The sequence below is a fragment of the Mus musculus genome, chromosome 13 (assembly GCF_000001635.26).
Source record: "Mus musculus strain C57BL/6J chromosome 13, GRCm38.p6 C57BL/6J".
NCBI classification, from domain to species: Eukaryota; Metazoa; Chordata; class Mammalia; order Rodentia; family Muridae; genus Mus; species Mus musculus.
The window spans coordinates 76,200,087-76,222,925 of record NC_000079.6 but is presented as its reverse complement, the minus strand read 5'-3'; the positions used below and the strand labels follow the sequence as shown (position 1 = coordinate 76,222,925).

The window sequence follows — 22,839 nt, the reverse complement described above, 5'->3', positions numbered from 1 at the left end:
AGAAAGAAAGAAAGAAAGAAAGGAAAAGAAAGAGGAAAAGAAAGAAAGACTAAATTTTTTTTAAAAAATCTTCAAATCTTCTAAAACTGGCCATTGAATAATTCTGGCATGAAACTGCACTGGGGTCATGAGTGTCCTAGGTAACACTGATTTAGAATGGAGAGTTGAAGTATGCAACCTAGGCATTTGCATCATTAGTCTTCACTACAGCTCTGTGCCAGCCTCTGTTCTGCCTTCAATTTCCAATTAAGTCTTCCTAGAATTACCCTGAGTGTGAGATTTAGCCTTGTTTCATCTATACAGAAATTAAACAACACCAAAATGAATAGCCTGCATTGTCTTACTAAGGACTCTGACCATAACTGAAAATCTGGCTTTTGTTTTACAAAAAACATTTTTAAGGGCCATCTACCTACCAGTCTGTCTGCCTGTTGGTATCTATCTGATTTAGTTAGGATTTTATTGCTGTGAACAGACACCAAGACCAAGGAAACTCTTATAAAGGACAAGATTTAATTGGGGATGGCTTATAGGTTCAAGGTTTCAGTCCGTTATCGTCAAGACAGGAGCATTGCAGCGTCCAGGCAGGCATGGTGCAGGTCGAGCTGAGAGTTCTCCATCTTCATCTAAAGGCTGCTAGGAGGAGACTGGCTTCCAGGTAGCTAGGATGAGGGTTTTAAAGCCCCTGCCTACAGTGACACAACAAGCCACACCTACTAATAGTGCCATTCCCTGGGCCAAGCATATACAAGCCATCACACTATCTGTCTGTCTATCTGTCTATTTATCTATCTGCCTATCTATCATCTACCTACCCACCTATCTACTCCTGGTTGAACTACCACTACACTAGACTTGATGATCTGGTAAATAAACTGTAAATTCATAAAATAAATTAATATTACATTTTAACCATTAGTTATATAATCTACAGAATTAGGGTAAATCATGTCCATAATCTTAGAGAAAATTCTAAACAAAGATTTACAAACTTATTTTACTTTTTCTTTGAAGAAAAAAAATGCTTTTAAAAAGGCCTTTCTGTTTTAACTTATCACTAGCAGATGTAATCTGATTTCTAATGTTAATAGGAAAGTCATTCTCTGATTGAAGGCTGGCCTTGTAACAAAAGGGTCATAGTAGTAATTGTGTTTCTGTATTTAATTTAATTTCAGAAATTCAATTAGCAACACACCCTTAAAGAAGATGGTACTTGGATATAGTTAGTGTTTTCTTGTTCAGAGAGACATCCATACTGTATATGTGATAAGGGAACAAATGCTCACATTCATTACAAGCAAAGGTGAGCCTAAAGTCTCTGTAAACCATAACAATTAATACTTCCCCCAGACATGGAGAAAAAGAAGATGAAAGTCAAAGCATATTAGGTTTCTAGATAGCTTGACACGTTTTTTTCTGACCATTTGTATTTTACCTTTTAATTTATAATCCTTATTATTAAAAAGAACTTAAAAATAAGTAAAAATACAGCACAGCAAAATTAAGCAGACCCAGAGCCTATACATTTTAGTGGACTGCAGCACAGTTAGAATAGACTAGCAGAACAGAAGCTGTGGGACTGCTCATTAACTTTTGCACTCTCAGTGTTGAATGTATTTTATTCATGTATCTACTATCAAAACCAAAAATTCTACGACAGCATGTAGAAACTGGATGCTCCACGACAGAACTAGTCAAACAATTAGCTTTCAGAGTCTTTCATAGCTTGTGTCTATTACCTGAAGTTTGTTCTTTCTCACTCCCATATATTTACATTTTTGCTCCTTTTTCTTTATATTGTGCTGTATCATATATACATTTTTTACATATATGCATACATTATTGGCTAGATTCTGCATATGGGAGAATGCAATTAATTTCTTTTGAGACTGTGTAAATTTGCTTAATAATATACATTCTAAGTCCATCAATCTTCCTGCAAAATTTCAACTTCATTTTTTAGAGCACTGATCTATGAGTATAGCATGATATAATTAGGGTTATTTTATTGTTACTATCCATTGCAATTGGTTCCCATATAGCCTCTTAAATGTCCTTCATATCCATCCATCCTTCAATACTGTCTCCTTTCTCACCAGATCCTCCCATTTTTGTCCCTCTCTGCCCTCCTCCAAGGCTCTATTCTATCCATAAAATCTATTCTACTTCTGCCTCCAGGAGAGATCTATGTGTCTGGCCTAGCCCTCTCCTCTATGCTTATTCTCCCTGGGTTTATGAATGTAGCTTGGTTATCATTTAATTAATAGTGAGTTTACAAATATGTGAATACATATCATATTTATCTTTCTGGATTCGGTATATCTCACTCAGCATGATTTTTTTTTCTAGTTCCACCCATTTGCATGCAAATTTCATGATTTCTTTTAAACATGTGAACAGTACTCCATTGTGCAAATGGAGCACATTTTCGTTATCTCCTCTTCTGCTGAGGGGCATCTAGACTGTTTCCAAGTGCTACCTCTTATGAAGACAACGGTACAAACATGGCTGAGTGTCACTGTGAAAGGGTCCCTGCAGGTGTCGTGGCAGGCAGGGAAAGACCCACAAAGAGATAAGAATCAGAACTTGCTTCAGCCTGACTTGGCCTGGATTAACCTTTGGGAGCCTGGTGACAAGTGGTTTATTTAAATGCAGTACAACGTGGAAAATCGTTTCCTGGTGTAATACAATTCCCAGCGCACAAGACTTGATTACATTAAAACTCAACTCAAAGTACTTTGCTGAAAGTGTTTATCAAATGTAGGAGTTTCTAACTCCATTATCATACAACAGTGTTGGATTTTGTCAAAGGCTTTTTCAGCATCTAATAAAGTGGCCATGTGATTTTTTTCATTCATTTTGCTTATATGGTGGATTATATCTATTGATTTCTCTATATTGAACCATCCGTGCATCTCTGGGATGAAGCTACTTGATCATGGTGGATGATCTTTTTGAAATGTTTTTGCATTTGGTTTGCAAGTATTTTACTGAGTATCTTTGTATCTATTATTCATAAGAGAAATTGGTCTGTAATTTTCTCTCTTTTTTGTTTTTTTTTGTTTGTTTGTTTTTGTTTTTTGTTGAGTCTTTGTATGTTAGCACAGGGTAACTTGTCAGGAGCCATCTAGGATAGGCTAAGGCTAGCAGGTGGCCTTCCTGGAGGTGGGTGGCCCATCATGTTTTGGTTGGTCTTCATTTGGTGAGCTCGATGGCAAGGTTCCAAAGAGACTTCATCTCAGGATTGCTTCTTGCAGATGATATGCCTTTCCTGTCAATTATTAAATTAGTATAATAATCCCTCACATAAAGATAAACTCTCATGGAGTGATGCTATTTAGCTGAATTAATGAGTCTATAGAATTCCTGATTTGATTAAAATAATTTTAGGAAGAAAGTTTTCAAAAATGGTCTTAATTGCTATGCTAGACAGATGTAATTAAGTATTACAAGAATAGAATGCATCTACTCATATAGTAAGTGAAGGCTGCATAATAAGAAATACTTTTCTTTTTTTAAATTAGATATTTTCTTTATTTACATTTCAAATGTTATCCCCTTTCCTGATTTCCCCTCCAAAATTCCCTATTCCCCCACCCCCACCCCCTGGACTCTGCTCCCCTACCCATCCACTCCAACTTCCTGGCCTTGTCATTCCCCTATACTGGGGCATAGAATCTTCACAGGACCAAGGGCCTCTCCTCCCATTGATGACTGACTAGGCTATTCTCTGCTAAATATGCAGCTAGAGCCATGAGTCCCACCATGTGTTCTCTTTGATTGGTGGTTTAGTCCCAGGGAGCTCTGGGGGTACTGGTTAGTTCATATTGTTGTTCCTCCTAGGGGGCTGCAAACCCCTTCAGCTCCTTGGGTACTTTCTCTAGCTCCATCACTGGGGACTCTGTGCTCCGTCCAATGGATGAACATCCACTTCTGTATTTGTCAGGCACTGGCAGAGCCTCTCAGGAGACAGCTATATCAGGCTCCTGTCAGCAAGCACTTGTTGGCATCCACAATAGTGTTTGGGTTTGGTGATTGTTTCTGGGATAGATCCCCAGGTAGGGCAGTCTCTGGATGAAATTAGTCTCTGCTCTGAAATTTGTCTCTGCAACTCCTTCGATGGGTATTTTGTTCCCCTCTTCTAAGAAGACTCGAAGTATCCACACTTTGGTCTTCCTTCTTGAGTTTCATGTTTTGCAAATTGTATCTTGGGTATTCTGAGCTTGAGGGCTAATATCCACTTATCAGTGAGTGCATATCATGTGTGTTCTTTTGTGATTGGGTTACCTCACTTAGGATAATATCCTCCAGATCCATCCATTTGTCTAAGAATTTCATAAATTCACTGTTTTTAATAGCTGAGTAGTACTCCATCCTGTAAATGTACCACATTTTCTGTATTCATTCCTCTGTTGAGGGATATCTGGGTTCTTTCCAGCTACTATTATAAATAAGGCTGCTATGAACATATTGGAGCATATGACCTTATTACAAGTTGGAGTATGTTCTGGGTATATGCCCAGGAGTGGTGTAGCTGGATCTTCTGGTGGAACTATGTCCAATTTTCTGAGGAACTGCCAAACTGATTTCCAGAGTGGTTGTACCAGCTTGCAGTCTCACCAGCAATGGAGGAGTGTTCCTCTTTCTCCAGCATCTTCTGTCACCTGAGTTTTTTATCTTAGCCATTCTGACTTGTGTGAGGTAGAATCTCAGGGTTGTTTTGATTTGCATTTCCCTGATGATTAAGGATGTTGAACATTTTTTCAGGTGCTTCGTAGCCATTCGGTATTCGTTAGTTGAGAATTCTTTGTTTAGCTTTGTACCCTATTTTTTTAATAGGGTTATTTGGTTTTCTAACGGGAGTTACAGAGAGCAAGTTCAGAGCAGAGACTGAAGGAATGGCCATCCAGAGACTGCCCCACCTGGGGATCCATCCCAAAAACAACCACCAAACCGAGACACTATTGCAGATGCCAACAAGAGCTTGCTGACAGGAACTTGATAAAGCTGTCTCCTGAGAGGCTCTGCTAGTGCCTGACAAATACAGAAGTGGATGCTCACAGCCATCCATGGACGGAGCACAGGGTCCCCAATGAAGTAGCTGGAGCCATCATCAAAAAAAAAAATTCTCCTTCAGTAAGATGAGAACTAACACAGAGACTCACAACAGAGTGAGAGACCTTGGCACACCACACTCAGACCTAATGGGATGTCTTCATTAAACTTCTTACCTCAGAGGTCAGAAAACTATGTGGAAGAAAAGGTAAAAGGATTTTAAGAGCCAGAGGGGATGGAAGACACTGAGGAAACAATAGATATGGCACATATATTAACTCACACATACTATGTCAGCATGCACAGGACTTGCACAGGTTCAATTCAGACTGGGTCCCAGAACTAAGAGGGGAAGTAGACACATCTCCCATCCCTAATCAAGAAGCTATCTCCTATTGAAAACCACTTGCAAATATAAAATGAGTTATTCATTTATTGGAGAAAACTTACTGGATACATTATCCTCATGTGAGTGTAGGCCCTGTGGCTAGCAGTAGAAGGCCAACAAAAAAACAAAAAACAAAAACAAAAAACAAATGGCACTGTGTTAGAATTTTGTCCTGTATTGCCTTGTCTGAGCATTTTGTTTTGTTTTTATTTTCATGGCCTTTTGCTGGTATATTATGGTTTCCAATTTTGTACTTTTGTGGAATTTGTGTGTGTGTGTGTGTGTGTGTGTGTGTGCGCGTGTATTTCTTGTGTGTGGAAGGGGTATGGATTTATTGTTGTTGTTATTTTATTTTGCTTGTTTGATACCTGTTTGAGGGGGGGGGCATGGAATTGAGTGGATGGAAAGGTGGAAAGGATTTGGGAGATGTTGTGGGGGCTACTATGATCAGGATTTATTGTATGGGAATTTTTTTCAATTTAAAACATTTCCTCCCAAGATTAAGCATTTAGGAAAATATCTAACTAGAGAAGTGAAAGACATTTACAACAAAAATTTCAAGATATTGAAAAAGGAAATCACAGCAGATACTAAATGATGGAAAACTATTTCATGCTCCTAGGTAGGTAGAATTAATATTATAAAAATGTCTATACTACCCAAATCAATATTAAACATATTCAAATTCAAAACTTCTAAGTCACATTTCACAGGTATAGGACAAATACAAGAATTTATATGGAACTACAAAAACCCAACACAAATACACACACACCACAAGTAGCCAAAGCTATCCCAAGAAATGAAAACAATGTTTGAGATTTTATACTACCTGACCTCAAATAATACTACATAGAGTTATAGTAATGAAGACAACTTGATTTTGATACAAAAATGGACCAATAGACCACTGCAATAGAAGAGAACCTAGAAATAAAATGGCAAAGCTATGCCCACTTAACTTTTGACAAATGAGGTCTGGTGGTTTGAATGAGGATGATGCAAGAGCTCAAATGTTGAATACTTGGTCTGTAGCTAGTGGAACTGTTTGGGAAGGAATAGAAGGCGTGGCTTTGATGGAGAAAGTGTGTCACTAGGCATGGGCTTTGAGGTTTCAAAAGCCCATACCAGGCCCAGATCTCTCTCCTTCTCCCCCCCCCCCAGTCCGTCCCCCCCTCCCCTTCCAGCTCCCCGCTCTGTTCCTACCCATGGATCATGATGTGACTGTTAGCTACTGCTCCAGTACCATGTGTGCTACCATGATGCCCCCTGGCACTATGATAATAGCCAAGCCTCCAATTAAATACTTGCTTTATAAGAGTTGTGTTGGCCATGGTGTCTCTTCATAACAATGATATCACATTAGGTAAAGGGGCCTCCTTCGCAGGAGTTATTCAACTCCTGTTAAAACTCCTGTTACTCAACTCAAGTAAAAAGGGTTACTCAACAGAGAAGTAAGTCTGAATGAATGGAGAATAAGAGCAACAAAAGAAGCAGTCCGCAAAGAGGAAAGTGTTGATCCAAATAGCACTGTCCACACAACACTCATTGAACTTATTTGTCTGAGATCTAACAGCAATTAGACATTTTCACAGGAGATTGGGAGTCATGACACTGTTAAAATCAAGAAAAGAAACTGATTTCATGTTCTTCAATGACAAGGAACTCAGCTAAATCAAGATACAGTTTCTGTGACTGTCAAAAACTAATGTGAAAAAATTTAGATGTGATGAAGATCGGACTTTAATTATCTTACTTTCTGCAGTCCTTGCCTTTGTGATGCAAGTCAGGGTTTGTCACCTCTAACATTACTGATAGCTTGGTTGCATGATCTTGGCTGTATGCATCAGGAGGATGTGCAATAGCCACCATAGCCTGTACACTAAATGTCAATAGCGCCTCCCAGTGTTGACAATGAAAATTGTCTTTAGACATTACTCAATATCCTCTGCAGTTTACAGCCACTGGTCTATATAGAAATTGTTTTATGGCACCTATTTTGAGGTGGTTTTTCTCTCTCCTTTTCCTTCCACTCCACTTCTCTTTTGTTTTGAGACAACATTTCAGTCTGCAACCCTGTCTAGTCTACAGGTTAATAAGTAGACCAGACTTGCCTTGACCTGTGAACAATCCTCCTGCATCTGCAGGCAAGTGCTAGGATTATAGTTGTATGCTAAGATACTCAGCTGATATTTCCATTTGCTAATTATGAATCCAAATACTTTTCATGACAGCCAGAAAGATATACATATGTGCCATGTGTCCCTCACATCTTAAGTGATTTCGAAGGATTAATAATATAATCTGTACCTAATTTTGTCAGAAGAATATCAGAGCAATTATTGCTTTGTCAGCACTATTCATTTAGAAGGATTTTATCATCAGTGACAACACATATCATTCCTGTCAGTCTAATATTATGGTCTGTTCCAAAAAGGAATTTGAAATTGCCATATTAGGGACTACTCACACACTTCCACAATTTCTTTCTCTCCTTCTCAGGTTTACTTCTCTGTCAAGTCAAACTTAATTCCCCTTTGTGCCACCGAGCCACTCCACAGGGACATTTTATGTCAACTCTGCCTGTTTACAATGCTTTTAACCTCTGAAACAATATTCACTCCCATTTGTTAAAATCTTCTGTTGTTATTTGATGATCTTATACTTCATCACGACAGCCTGCAATTCCTTTCTGTATATTCTTCACTTCAGGGTTGGTTGGTTGGGTTCTTCATTTTGCCGTGTGAGTGACTTGGCACAAAACTATCCACTCAGATCCACCAGTGGAAAGGAGATGGTTTTGATGATTTCCCCAGGGCACACATTACCCAAAGCTAAACCTTAGACACTGCTCTGCTGAGGTACATTTGGGGCTTGCCCCCACCTTCCCCTAATGACATTGTCAGTCCCTTTTGCTCTTCTCCTTGCTTCAGGTGGGTCTTGTAAAGCAAGGGCCAGAAAAGTGAAGCAGTTGAGTCTGAATGAAGGTGATGCATTTTATACTTTTGAGTAATTTTTTTTTAAAAATATACTACATGACCTCTAAATATTTTGTGAAATTTGACTCTGGGTATACAGAGAGTTTGAACAGAGCAGAACTATGCTATTTGTGTTGTTTATGGCTACTCTCCTATGATGGTAGCAGCATTCAAGCTATAGGGCCTGAAATACTTGCAATTTAATTTATATTTACATGTATTTATTTATAGATTTATTAAATTCACTTATTAAAATGTTTTCCCTTAGATTTAACTCACTTTCTAAAAATATATATGAAGAAGTTGAAACCAATCAAAAATGGACCGAAAACCAGTTTATCAAGTACGGAAAAGACCACCTGAGCCACATGAATGAGTGTCTGAAGGTTGTGCAGGAAAAGCTGGTAAGGTGCTCCTGTGTCATGAGGCTAACAGCAGTGCATGGTGGCTGCCCCCAGCAGTGACAGGAATCTCTGCTGCATGGGCGAGTGCTTCTATTTTAACACCTCTGTAGGAGTCCAGTGCCTGCCTCTGGCCCAGGAATCTCCTCTCCAGATGTGGGAACCTACATTTCTTAGAATATGCTCTCCCTGTTCCAAAATAATTTGAAGACATTTTCTTTTTCAAGAGCGGGAGGAGGAAGAGCAGCAGCAGCAACAATAACAAACCACTCTCGGCCCAAAGCGAAGGATCTTCTCTGGAGCTCTCCTGGAGGAATCTGGGGCTCTAGACAAGTTTCCTAGGTGACACTTGACCTCATGGCAGTTTAAAAGCTTCTGGAAGACAAGAAATTTACCCTATTTGAGATCTATTACTAGATGCAGAGTTATTTGTTATTGTCGTTTTGTTTTTGTTTTTGAGACAGGATCTTACTATGGAGCTCTGGTTGCTGTGGAACTTGCTATGTAGATCAGGCAGGCCTGGAGTTCACGTAGATCTGCCTGTCTCTCTCTACCTCCTTAGTGCTGAGATCAAAGGTGTGCCCCACCATGCCTGGCATAGATCCAACGTTTTAAGAACTCTTTTCTAGATCGTACCATGTGAAGCAAGTCCCAGTTTTCAGAGTGAGGTTGATGGGGCATATGAGAAACACACCTATGTGTGGGCTTCCAGATTCTTTCATTGCTACTGGAACCCCAAGTCCTCCAAGAAGGGATAGCCCATGGCTGCCTGCCATAAAGATTGTACAGAAAAGATGTCTTGAGAACTTCATTCAGTGGAACTGCCAGCAATACAGTAACAATGTCTCTAGCCCACACCTGAGTCTGCACATAACTGAATGAGGTAGAAGCTTTATTGTTGCTGTGACTAGCAAAGTCTTCGTTAGATTCATGGCTGCCAAGTGAGCCTGCTAGTTCTTCAACTCCTAAAGAACTCAAAGCCCTCTACCATTTATAAGCAGTAGTGGGTGATCCTGGATCACTGTAGGAGGAAGAAAGAGACTGAATCCACTGTTCCTAAAGCAAGCAGTAGGAAATAGACTCACAGGAGTCATGGCATTTGTGCCCAGTCTGTCCTCCCTGATTCTCTGTAGAAAGCCCATAGGTCTAGGGCTGTCACTGCACCCACACTCACACCCTAGAATCACTTGGTGAGCATTTCTATTGTGCTAATCCTGCATTGCATCATTCACCGATTAAATCAGAACTCCTAGGGGAAGGGTATGACCTAGGGGATTTAAAAAACAAAGAAACAAACAAAAAACAGCTTGGAGTAGAGTCACCATTTTCATTGATTGGGGTCCACTTGGAGATGTAAGGTTCTATAGAGTACAGATTATTTATAACACTTAGGAGTACATCTGTTATCTTCCTTTGTGATACTTATTTAAAACTATCCAAACTAAATTCCAAACCTTCCAGGCACAACAGCAATAGCAGCCCCTCTACATAACATGTAGATGACAAAGTCAAACTACGTGTCTTAGTCAGGGTTTGTATTCCTGCACAAAACATCATGACCAAGAAGCAAGTTGGGGAGGAAAGGGTTTATTCAGCTTACACTTCCATATTGCTGTTCATCACCAAAGGAAGTCAGGACTGGAACTCAAGCAGGCCAGGAAGCAGGAGCTGATGCAGAGGCCATGGAGGAATGTTATTTGCTGGCTTGCCTCCCCTGGCTTGTTCAGCTTGCTTTCTTATAGAATCCAGGACTACCAGCCCAGGGATGACACCACCCACAATGGGCCCTCCCACCGTTGATCACTAATTGAGAAAATGCCTTACAGCTGGATCTCATGGAGGCATTTCCTCAAGGGAGACAGTTCTCAGTGATAACTCCAGCTTGTGTCAAGTTGACACACAAAACCAGCCAGTACACTAAGCAATTGACTCTCACACTTAGGAGCACAGTTACATATTCTTCATGAGAAAAACAGCCCTTTCTTTAAGCCAAAGCATAAATCCATTCTGCTGCTCGTTTGGGGAGTTATCACATAATTCTTTCTCTCTCTCTGTCTCTCTCTCTCCCTCCCTCCCTCCCTCTCTCTCATTTTTTTAAATTTTAAGGAAAAATCTGAGAATAAGATGGAAGAAAAAATGCTGCAACTTTCAAGCAAGTTGGAGAATTTTATGAACTCCCAGAAACAGGAGGCAGAAATAAATAAAGTGAAGACCATAGAAAATAAAGTGTCCAAGAAAATGAGCCAATTAGAGAAGCGGATCTGGGGGGAACTAGAGAAAATGCAAAATGACTATCAATCAGGTGAGCAAAGAACACATGGCTTTTTCCCTTCCCTTCCCTTCCCTTCCCTTCCCTTCCCTTCCCTTCCCTTCCCCCTTGCCCCTCCCCCTTCCCCCTTCCCCCTCCCCTCCCCTTCATTCCCAAGTGTCTCTTTTCAGTGGGTCTGGTCATTTAGTGACATAATCATGCATTTAATCTGGCTTCCCTAAATGTCTTATAGGAGGTCAGCATAATACTGAAGGTACATTCATGAGTAGATGTTCTTCAATTCCACTTGACCATGTCTCCTGCCTGTTATTGCTGTGAGATGCTTTACTTATTAAGATATTTGCGTCATAAATCTGTAAGATGTCAAGCTCTTGGGTTCACAAAGACCTGACTTGTGGCTCCATTATAAACTTAGGAGACAAAGTCAAATGGCCTTCTCATTGAACTGCAGGTAGTGGTGCTGGACAGATGTCAACCTGGCAACTTGACCTTTAAAAGTGAGGAAAAGATGAATTAACAGAGTCCTTGTAATAACCGCTTTTCTTCTTAAGAGGCTAAAGGCAGCAGTGTCCAGCTGAGCTGACTTCAAAGAGAATTGATTTCAAAGGTCATCTAAGTCAAAGAGAAGGAGAAGGAATGGGGGCTGTGGAGCAGCCATTTGCCTTGAGTCACAATTCTGAAGAACGCAAGGCTCCTTTATTAGAGAAAGGTCTAGCCTCTGTTGTGTCCTCCAGGGCTTAGAAAAATATGTGTAAGCCGGCCATGGTGGTGCACGCCTTTAATCCCAGCACTTGGGAGGCAGAGGCAGGCAGATTTCTGAGTTCGAGGCAGGCCTGGTCTACAAAGTGAGTTCCAGGACAACCAGGGCTATACAGAGAAACTCTACCTCAAAAAAACAAAAACCAGAAAAACAACAACAAAAAAACCAAAACAACAACAACAAAACAAAAAAAATTGAAAAGAAAATTGAAAAAAAAAAGAAAAGAAAAATATGTGTAAATTCCACAAGAATTTGGTCTCACGGCGATGCACTGAAGGTACCTCCTTCCACCCAATGTTTTTGGCACATAAGTTAATGTGCTGCCTACAGCAAGTAACCCTCACAGCCCTACCTCCTACAGCCATAGCCCCACCTCCTACAGTCATAGTCCCATGTCCTACAGCTAAGTTAAAATAGTGAACCCTGTGATCAGGTATCATATCCTAGACTCAAATGACTCCTCCAACCAGGGACCCTCTTCCTATTTCATTTCAGTACCCATTTCCTATTTAATTATACTTATTGTTGCTTAGGAGGAGTTGAAGAGATTTTTCAGTCTTTGTTTTTGATTTACTAAGTGGGGGTTCTAAAAAAAGAGAGACTACAATAGAGTACTCCTTTATGCTTTGAATAAAAAGATGTTGATATGCAACTATGTGGCAGACCTCCTCAGGATGTAGGGTCTGACCTTGTGGCCTGACAGTCCTATGGTCATGAGGGATTAGACATGAGGAGAAAAGGTAGGAAGCTCCAAGAGGGATGAGGACAGTCACTCTTTAGCTCCCCCAAGCTGCTTACTTGATGAGGTAACAAGAATTGTTTTGAAGCCCACAAATCTTTTCTCAGCGCCTACAGAGAGAAATGTGTGTGTGTAATTGGATATTTTTCTTTTTTTTTTTTTTCCATTTTTTATTAGGTATTTAACTCATTTACATTTCCAATGCTATACCAAAAGTCCCCCATATCCACCCACCCCCACTCCCCTGCCCACCCACTCCCCCTTTTTGGCCCTGGTATTCCCCTGTACTGGGGCATATAAAGTTTGCAAGTCCAATGGGCCTCTCTTTCCAGTGATGGCCGACTAGGCCATCTTTTGATATATATGCAGCTAGAGTCAAGAGCTCCGGGGTACTGGTTAGCTCATAATGTTGTTCCACCTATAGGGTTGCAGATCCCTTTAGCTCCTTGGCTACTTTCTCTAGCTCCTCCATTGGGAGCCCTATGATCCATCCATTAGCTGACTGTGAGCATCCACTTCTGTGTTTGCTGGGCCCCGGCATAGTCTCACAAGAGACAGCTACATCTGCGTCCTTTCAATAAAATCTTGCTAGTGTATGCAATGGTGTCAGCGTTTGGATGCTGATTATGGGATGGATCCCTGGCTATGGCAGTCTCTACATGGTCCATCCTTTCATCTCAGCTCCAAACTCCGTCTCTGTAACTCCTTCCATGGGTGTTTTGTTCCCAAATCTAAGGAGGGGCATAGTATCCACACTTCAGTCTTCATTCTCCTTGAGTTTCATGTGTTTAGCAAATTATATCTTATATCTTGGGTATCCTAGGTTTGGGGCTAATATCCACTTATCAGTGAATACATATTGTGTGAGTTTCTTTGTGAATGTGTTACCTCACTCAGGATGATGCCCTCCAGGTCCATCCATTTGGCTAGGAATTTCATAAATTCATTCTTTTTAATAGCTGAGTAGTACTCCATTGTGTACATGTACCACATTTTCTGTATCCATTCCTCTGTTGAGGGGCATCTAGGTTCTTTCCAGCTTCTGGCTATTATAAATAAGGCTGCTATGAACATAGTGGAGCATGTGTCCTTCTTACCTGTTGGGGCATCTTCTGGATATATGCCCAGGAGAGGTATTGCTGGATCCTCCGGTAGTACTATGTCCAGTTTTCTGAGGAACCGCCAGACTGATTTCCAGAGTGGTTGTACAAGCCTGCACTCCCACCAACAATGGAGGAGTGTTCCTCTTTCTCCACATCCTCGCCAGCATCTGCTGTCACCTGAATTTTTGATCTTAGCCATTCTGACTGGTGTGAGGTGGAATCTCAGGGTTGTTTTGATTTGCATTTCCCTGATGATTAAGGATGTTGAACATTTTTTCAAGTGCTTCTCTGCCATTCGGTATTCCTCAGGTGAGAATTCTTTGTTCAGTTCTGAGCCCCATTTTTTAATGGGGTTATTTGATTTTCTGAAGTCCACCTTCTTGAGTTCTTTATATATGTTGGATATTAGTCCCCTATGTGATTTAGGATAGGTAAAGATCCTTTCCCAATCTGTTGGTAGCCTTTTTATCTTATTGACAGTATCTTTTGCTTTGCAGAAGCTTTGCAGTTTCATGAGGTCCCATTTGTCCATTCTCGATCTTACAGCACAAGCCATTGCTGTTCTATTCAGGAATTTTTCCCCTATGCCCATATCTTCGAGGCTTTTCCCCACTTTCTCCTCTATAAGTTTCAGTGTCTCTGGTTTTATGTGAAGTTCCTTGATCCACTTAGATTTGACCTTAGTACAAGGAGATAAGTATGGATCGATTCGCATTCTTCTACACGATAACAACCAGTTGTGCCAGCACCAATTGTTGAAAATGCTGTCTTTCTTCCACTGGATGGTTTTAGCTCCCTTGTCGAAGATCAAGTGACCATAGGTGTGTGGGTTCATTTCTGGATCTTCAATTCTATTCCATTGGTCTACTTGTCTGTCTCTATACCAGTACCATGCAGTTTTTATCACAATTGCTCTGTAGTAAAGCTTTAGGTCTGGCATGGTGATTCCGCCAGAAGTTCTTTTATCCTTGAGAAGACTTTTTGCTATCCTAGGTTTTTTGTTATTCCAGACAAATTTGCAAATTGCTCCTTCCAATTCGTTGAAGAATTGAGTTGGAATTTTGATGGGGATTGCATTGAATCTGTAGATTGCTTTTGGCAAGATAGCCATTTTTACAATGTTGATCCTGCCAATCCATGAGCATGGGAGATCTTTCCATCTTCTGAGATCTTCTTTAATTTCTTTCTTCAGAGATTTGAAGTTTTTATCATACAGATCTTTCACCTCCTTAGTTAGAGTCACGCCAAGATATTTTATATTATTTGTGACTATTGAGAAGGGTGTTGTTTCCCTAATTTCTTTCTCAGCCTGTTTATTCTTTGTATAGAGAAAGGCCATTGACTTGTTTGAGTTTATTTTATATCCAGCTACTTCACCGAAGCTGTTTATCAGGTTTAGGAGTTCTCTGGTAGAATTTTTAGGGTCACTTATATATACTATCATATCATCTGCAAAAAGTGATATTTTGACTTCCTCTTTTCCAATTTGTATCCCCTTGATCTCCTTTTGTTGTCGAATTGCTCTGGCTAATACTTCAAGTACTATGTTGAAAAGGTAGGGAGAAAGTGGGCAGCCTTGTCTAGTCCCTGATTTTAGTGGGATTGCTTCCAGCTTCTCTCCATTTACTTTGATGTTGGCTACTGGTTTGCTGTAGATTGCTTTTATCATGTTTAGGTATGGGCCTTGAATTCCTGATCTTTCCAAAACTTTTATCATGAATGGGTGTTGGATCTTGTCAAATGCTTTTTCTGCATCTAGCGAGATGATCATGTGGTTTTTGTCTTTGAGTTTGTTTATATAATGGATTACATTGATGGATTTTCGTATATTAAACCATCCCTGCATCCCTGGAATAAAACCTACTTGGTCAGGATGGATGATTGCTTTAATGTGTTCTTGGATTCGGTTAGCGAGAATTTTATTGAGGATTTTTGCATCGATATTCATAAGAGAAATTGGTCTGAAGTTCTCTATCTTTGTTGGATCTTTCTGTGGTTTAGGTATCAGAGTAATAGTGGCTTCATAAAATGAGTTGGGTAGAGTACCTTCTACTTCTATTTTGTGAAATAGTTTGTGCAGAATTGGAATTAGATCTTCTTTGAAGGTCTGATAGAACTCTGCACTAAACCCATCTGGTCCTGGGCTTTTTTTGGTTGGGAGACTATTAATAACTGCTTCTATTTCTTTAGGTGATATGGGACTGTTTAGATGGTCAACTTGATCCTGATTCAACTTTGGTACCTGGTATCTGTCCAGAAATTTGTCCATTTCGTCCAGGTTTTCCAGTTTTGTTGAGTATAGCCTTTTGTAGAAGGATCTGATGGTGTTTTGGATTTCTTCAGGATCTGTTGTTATGTCTCCCTTTTCATTTCTGATTTTGTTAATTAGGATTTTGTCCCTGTGCCCGTTAGTGAGTCTAGCTAAGGGTTTATCTATCTTGTTGATTTTCTCAAAGAACCAACTCCTCGTTTGGTTAATTCTTTGAATAGTTCTTCTTGTTTCCACTTGGTTGATTTCACCCCTGAGTTTGATTATTTCCTGCCGTCTACTCCTCTTGGGTGAATTTGCTTCCTTTTTTTCTAGGGCTTTTAGATGTGTTGTCAAGCTGCTAGTATGTGCTGTCTCCCGTTTCTTCTTGGAGGCACTCAGCACTATGAGTTTCCCTCTTAGAAATGCTTTCATTGTGTCCCATAGGTTTGGGTACGTTGTGGCTTCATTTTCATTAAACTCTAAAAAGTCTTTAATTTCTTTCTTTATTCCTTCCTTGACCAAGGTATCATTGAGAAGAGTGTTATTCAGTTTCCACGTGAATGTTGGCTTTCCATTATTTATGTTGTTATTGAAGATCAGTCTTAGGCCATGGTGGTCTGATAGGATACATGGGACAATTTCAATATTTTTGTATCTATTGAGGCCTGTTTTGTGACCAATTATATGGTCAATTTTGGAGAAGGTCCCGTGAGGTGCTGAGAAGAAGGTATATCCTTTTGTTTTAGGATAAAATGTTCTGTAGATATCTGTCAGGTCCATTTGTTTCATAACTTCTGTTAGTTTCACTGTGTCCCTGTTTAGTTTCTGTTTCCACGATCTGTCCTTTGAAGAAAGTGGTGTGTTGAAGTCTCCCACTATTATTGTGTGAGGTGCAATGTATGCTTTGAGCTTTACTAAAGTGTCTCTAATGAATGTGGCTGCCCTTGCATTTGGTGCGTAGATATTCAGAATTGAGAGTTCCTCTTGGAGGATTTTACCTTTGATGAGTATGAAGTGTCCCTCCTTGTCTTTTTTGATAACTTTGGGTTGGAAGTCGATTTTATCCGATATTAAAATGGCTACTCCAGCTTGTTTCTTCAGTCCATTTGCTTGGAAAATTGTTTTCCAGCCTTTCACTCTGAGGTAGTGTCTGTCTTTTTCCCTGAGATGGGTTTCCTGTAAGCAGCAGAATGTTGGGTCCTGTTTGTGTAGCCAGTCTGTTAGTCTATGTCTTTTTATTGGGGAATTGAGTCCATTGATATTAAGAGATATTAAGGAAAAGTAATTGTTGCTCCCTTTTATTTTTGTTGTTAGAGTTGGCATTCTGTTCTTGTGGCTGTCTTCTTTTTGGTTTGTTGAATGATTACTTTCTTGGTTGTTCTAGGGCGTGATTTCCGTCCTTGTATTGCTTCTTTTCTGTTATTATCCTTTGAAGGGCTGGATTCGTGGAAAGATATTGTGTGAACTTGGTTTTGTCGTGGAATACTTTGGTTTCTCCATCTATGGTAATTGAGAGTTTGGCCGGGTATAGTAGCCTGGGCTGGCATTTGTGTTCTCTTAGTGTCTGTATAACATCTGTCCAGGCTCTTCTGGCTTTCATAGTCTCTGGTGAAAAGTCTGGTGTAATTCTGATAGGCCTTCCTTTATATGTTACTTGACCTTTCTCCCTTACTGCTTTTAATATTCTATCTTTATTTAGTGCATTTGTTGTTCTGATTATTATGTGTCGGGAGGAATTTCTTTTCTGGTCCAGTCTATTTGGAGTTCTGTATGCTTCTTGTATGATCATGGGCATCTCTTTTTTTATGTTTGGGAAGTTTTCTTCTATTATTTTGTTGAAGATATTAGCTGGCCCTTTAAGTTGAAAATCTTCATTCTCATCAATTCCTATTATCCGTAGGTTTGGTCTTCTCATTGTGTCCTGGATTACCTGGATGTTTTGAGTTAGGATCCTTTTGCATTTTGTATTTTCTTTGACTGTTGTGTCGATGTTCTCTATGGAATCTTCTGCACCTGAGATTCTCTCTTCCATTTCTTGTATTCTGTTGCTGATGCTCGCATCTATGGTTCCAGATCTCTTTCCTAGGGTTTCTATCTCCAGCGTTGCCTCGCTTTGGGTTTTCTTTATTGTGTCTACTTCCCCTTTTAGTTCTAGTATGGTTTTGTTCATTTCCATCACCTGTTTGGCTGTGTTTTCCTGCTTTTCTTTAAGAGCCTGTAACTCTTTAGCAGTGCTCTCCTGTAAATCTTTAAGTGACTTATGAAAGTCCTTCTTGATGTCCTCTATCATCATCATGAGAAATGTTTTTAAATCTGGGTCTAGATTTTCGGTTGTGTTGGGGTGCCCAGGACTAGGTGGGGTGGGAGTGCTGCGTTCTGATGATGGTGAGTGGTCTTGATTTCTGTTAGTAGGATTCTTACGTTTGCCTTTCGCCATCTGGTAATCTCTGAAGCTAGCTGTTTTAGTTGTCACTGTTAAGAGCTTGTTCTTCAGGTGACTCTGTTAGCCTCTATGAGCAGACCTGGAGGGTAGCACTCTCCTTAGTTTCAGTGGGCAGAGTATTCTCTGCAGGCAAGCTCTCTTCTTGCAAGGCAGGTACCCAGATATCTGGTGTTCGAACCAGACTCCTGGCAGAAGTTGTGTTCCACTCACTAGAGGTCTTAGGATCACGTGTGGAATCCTGTGTGGGCCCTTGCGGGTGTCAGGCGACTCAGCTGGCAAGGTAGCTGGGGCTCGAGTGGAGTGGAAGGGACTTGTGCCCCAGATCAGGCCCGGGTAGCCTGCTTCCCTATGTACCACAGTCTCAAGTTCCGCGCGATTGGATTGGGGCAGGCACTGTGATCCACTCACCAGAGGTCTTAGGGTCCCGTGGGGAGTCCCGTGTGGACCCTTGCGGGTGTTGGGCAAGACTCTGCTGGCAAGGTAGCCCGGGGCTTGAGTCTCGAGTCGAGCGGAAGGGACTTGTGCCCCAGATCAGGCCCGGGTAGCCTGCTTCCCTATGTACCGCAGTTTCGAGTTCCGCGCGATTGGATTGGGGCAGGCACTGTGATCCACTCACCAGAGGTCTTAGGGTCCCGTGGGGAGTCCTGTGTGGACCCTTGCGGGTGTTGGGCAAGACTCTGCTGGCAAGGTAGCCCGGGGCTCGAGTCACGAGTCGAGCAGAAGGGACTTGTCGGATATTTTTCTTTATTTGCATTTCAAGTATTATCCCCTTGCCTGGTTTCCCACCATCCTAGTAACCCACTATCCCATGCCCCCTCCCCCTGCTTCTATGAGGGTGTTCTTCCACCCACCCACCCACCTAGCCAGCCTTCTTGCCCTTGATTCCCCTATACTGAGGCATCTATCAAGCCTTCATAGGACCAAGGACCTCTCCTCGCATTGACGCCTGACAAGGCCGTCCTCTGCTTCATATGTAGCTGGAGTTATGTGTACTCCTTGGTTGGTGGCTTAGTCCCTGGGAGCTCTGGGCAGTATGGTTGGTTGATATTGTTCTTCCTGATATTGCACTGTTGGTTGTTGTTCTCCCTATGGGGTTGCAAACCCCTTTAGCTCCTTCAGTCCTTTCTCTAACTCCTCCATTGGGGACCCTGCACTCATTCCAATGGTTAGCTGCACACATTCACCTCTGTATTTGTAAGGCTTTGGCAGGCCTCTCAGGAGACAGCTATAGTGGGCTCCTTCAGCATGCATTTCTTAGCATCCACAATAGTGTTGCAGTTTGGTGAATATATAGGATGACTCTCCAAGTGGGACAGTCTCTAGATGGCCTTTCCCTCAGGCTCTGCTCTGCACTTTGTCTCCATATATGCTCCTGTGAATATTTTGTTCCCCTTTCTAAGAAGGAATGAAGCACCCACACTTTGGTCTTCCTTCTTCTTGAGTTTCATGTGGTCTGTGAATTGTATCTTGGGTATTCCGAGCTTTTGGGCTAATATCCACTTATCAGTGAGTGCATACCATGTATGTTCTTTTGTGATTGGGTTACCTCATTCAGGATGATATTTTCTAGTTCCATCCATTTGCCTAAGAATTCATGAATTCATCGTTTTTAATAACTGAGTAGTACTCCATTGTGTAAATGTACCACGTTTTCTGTATCCAATTCTCTGTTGAGGGACATCTGGGTTCTTTCCAGCTCCTGGCTATTATAAGTAAGACTGCTATGAACATAGTGGAGCAGGTATCCTTATTATGTGTTGGAGCATCTTCTGGGTATATGCCCAGGAGTGGCATATACCCAGAGGAGCTGGGTCCTCAGGTAGTACTATGTCCAATTTTCTGAGGAACTGCCAAACTGATTTCCAGAGTGATTGTACAAGCTTGCAATCCCACAAATGGAGGAGTGTTCCTCTTTCTCCACATCCTCACCAGCATCTGCTGTCACCTGAGTTTTTTATCTTAGCCATTCTGACTGGTGTGAAGTAGAATCTCAGGGATGTTTTGATTTGCATTTCCCTGATGACTAAGGATGTTGAACATTTCTTTAGGTGCTTTTCAGCCCTTCAAGTTTCTTCAGTTGAGAATCCTCTGTTTATTTCTGTTCCCCATTTTTAAATAGGGATATTTGGTTCTCTGAAGAAGAAAATATTTTAAAGTTCCTCTGAACTAGCCAGTATGATCACAGAGAGGGGAAAGAACAGTATTCATAATAAAGCCAGATCCAGTTAAGCTACTATAAGCTAATTCATCTGTATATTTTTAGATTTGTCTTAATGGAATTTAATGCTCTTTGAATTAAAGGTTAATCAATTATGGAAGTCCTGCTAAAGAGCACGTCTGGTGGCAGGGGAGCTCCAATGCATTGTTTTTAATATATTTGTTCTCCTTTCTTGTTCTAGGATTTAAATCAATCCACGACTCCCTCAATTCTCTCCAACAAATACAGAAAACAAAAATGGATTTAGAGAAACATAAAGTACAGAAAGACCTAAAGAAATTACAACGTAAAATAGTGGAACTTCAAGAAGTGTAACTTTGAAGACACTGTCTTTTCCAGCAGCTGGTGCAAGGGTTTGTTGGGAAAAGTTGTGAATAAGAAAATGAATATCTTTAGGCTATTACTTCTGGTATTTCTTATCACCTCTAAAAGAAATCAACATTCCAGGGGGAAAAGACACAATAAAGCAAAAAGCTTAATGATGCCTTTAATTTCTTAATGAAAAATTAAGAAATTTGTTTTCATACATGCATAGTTATATTTTTATTTGCCCACAAGTAAGAAAAGCAAAATTTGTATCCTGTACCTGATGAATAAAGTAAGTTCAAGTATATGGCAGAACCACTAGATGACTGATTATGTCTGACAATAACAACCACTATAGTTTCATTTCTGCTCCTGTGTAAAACCTCCCTAACAAAAAGGATTAATTTGGCTTACAATTCATTGTAGAGATATCAAGCAGCAGGAGTTTGAAGCAGCTCGTCTTATCACATCCATAGTTAGGAACAGTGAGAATGAATGCATAAATATTTCTCATGCTTACTCATGTTCGGCTGTCTCCACTGTTCTACACTTCATGACCCCTGACTAAGGAAAGTTACCACCCATAGTGGGCATGGTCTTCCCATATTGATTATTTAAAACATCTCCCTACAAATATATCCACATGCCAACTAAATCACAGATAATTTCCCACTGAGTTGCTCTTCCCAGGTGAGTCCTGGTTGTGTCAAGTTGACAATTAAAGTTAATTGGGAACTATGGGAACTAGTAGAAGAAGGCATTCTTACTTTGTGGTACACTGTTTGTGCTGGAATGAGGACTAATTTCTACCTACAGGTTTTATAAGCCCGACAAGGGTACCCATTACCGGATTTAGAAACCTTCCTTGGTTTGTACATTTCTAAAAATAGTAACAATTTCTCCCATAATAAAGCAATTTTAACACCCAAACATTTCACCTACACCCACTTTGCTAATTTTTTAATCATGTAAAACATCCCTACTTACAGTCATTAGTGTACACATGGCTTCATTATCTCTGGAGGTAAAGTCATGGTAGATTTAAGAGTTCTAAACAGAAAAGCAGCCTCTTGTAATCAAATATCACGCTAAGGATCAAGATCCCATCCTCCGAGTAATCACAAATGTTTCTAAGTCAGCAAGAAAGTGGTATATTCAAATTTTTATTTTCAATATGGTCACAGTATATGACTAGGTAGGCGACAGAAAACTATAATAAACAATGGAAGGATGAAAAATGCTCACCATTGCTCTCAAAAGAATCAAGGGATCTCAGTTACCATCTTCAGGTTGCCAGGCAGTGAGTTAGTTGATAATACTGCATGGACACGTGGGAGAAAGAAAAGAAAGCTCTTGTCGAGCATTGGTGAGCCTATAAACTGGTATGATGAACTAGAAGGCAACTTGGAAGCATCGATTAAACATTCTCTTCTCCCCTCTTCCCTTCATCTCCTGACTCTCTATCATGCACAGACCCTGCAGAATTACAATCCCAAACCTGATCTATTACACAAAGCTCCCCAAAGCCTTGTAAAGACACACCCAGGACTCATACTCATGAGGGATTCTGCAGCTGAAGAAACTTTGATGGTTACACAATTTAACCTCTGTTCAGAGGACACTGGAGGACTGGACCTCTTTCCCTTTCCCCTTGCATTACTCCATTTAGGTTTACTCAAAAATGTTATCAGCATGAAGGAGCTTCTGTTTTGAGAGAAGGTCAAGACAGAGCAGAGCCATGGCTCTTACTCCATCTCCAATGCGTTTGCTTAATCATTGAGGGAATGTGACGCTCCTCTCCCCGCAGACACAGGCTAATGCTGGAGCACTGGAACTCTGGGATCATATCCAGAGTAGATGATAAATAGCTCATGAGCTTTTTGTATCCTAATACCGTTTACACAGTCTTGGATAGTGTAAGTCCTGCT

General features: G+C 40.7%; 1 protein-coding gene across 2 annotated transcripts in view; it reads left to right on the top strand.

Annotated features, from left to right (window-relative positions):
* Fam81b (family with sequence similarity 81, member B) overlaps window positions 1-21,218 on the top strand; it is a 77,208-nt gene extending 55,990 nt beyond the window's left edge. For both annotated transcript variants that reach the window (XM_017315694.2, NM_001370926.1), the window contains exons 8-10: window positions 8,690-8,825; window positions 10,929-11,124; window positions 20,787-21,218. In XM_017315694.2, coding sequence (XP_017171183.1) covers window positions 8,690-8,825; window positions 10,929-11,124; window positions 20,787-20,920 — 466 coding nt within the window. In that variant the 3' untranslated portion in view covers window positions 20,921-21,218. The remainder of the gene's footprint in view (window positions 1-8,689; window positions 8,826-10,928; window positions 11,125-20,786) is intronic.
* The last annotated feature ends 1,621 nt before the right edge of the window (window positions 21,219-22,839 follow it).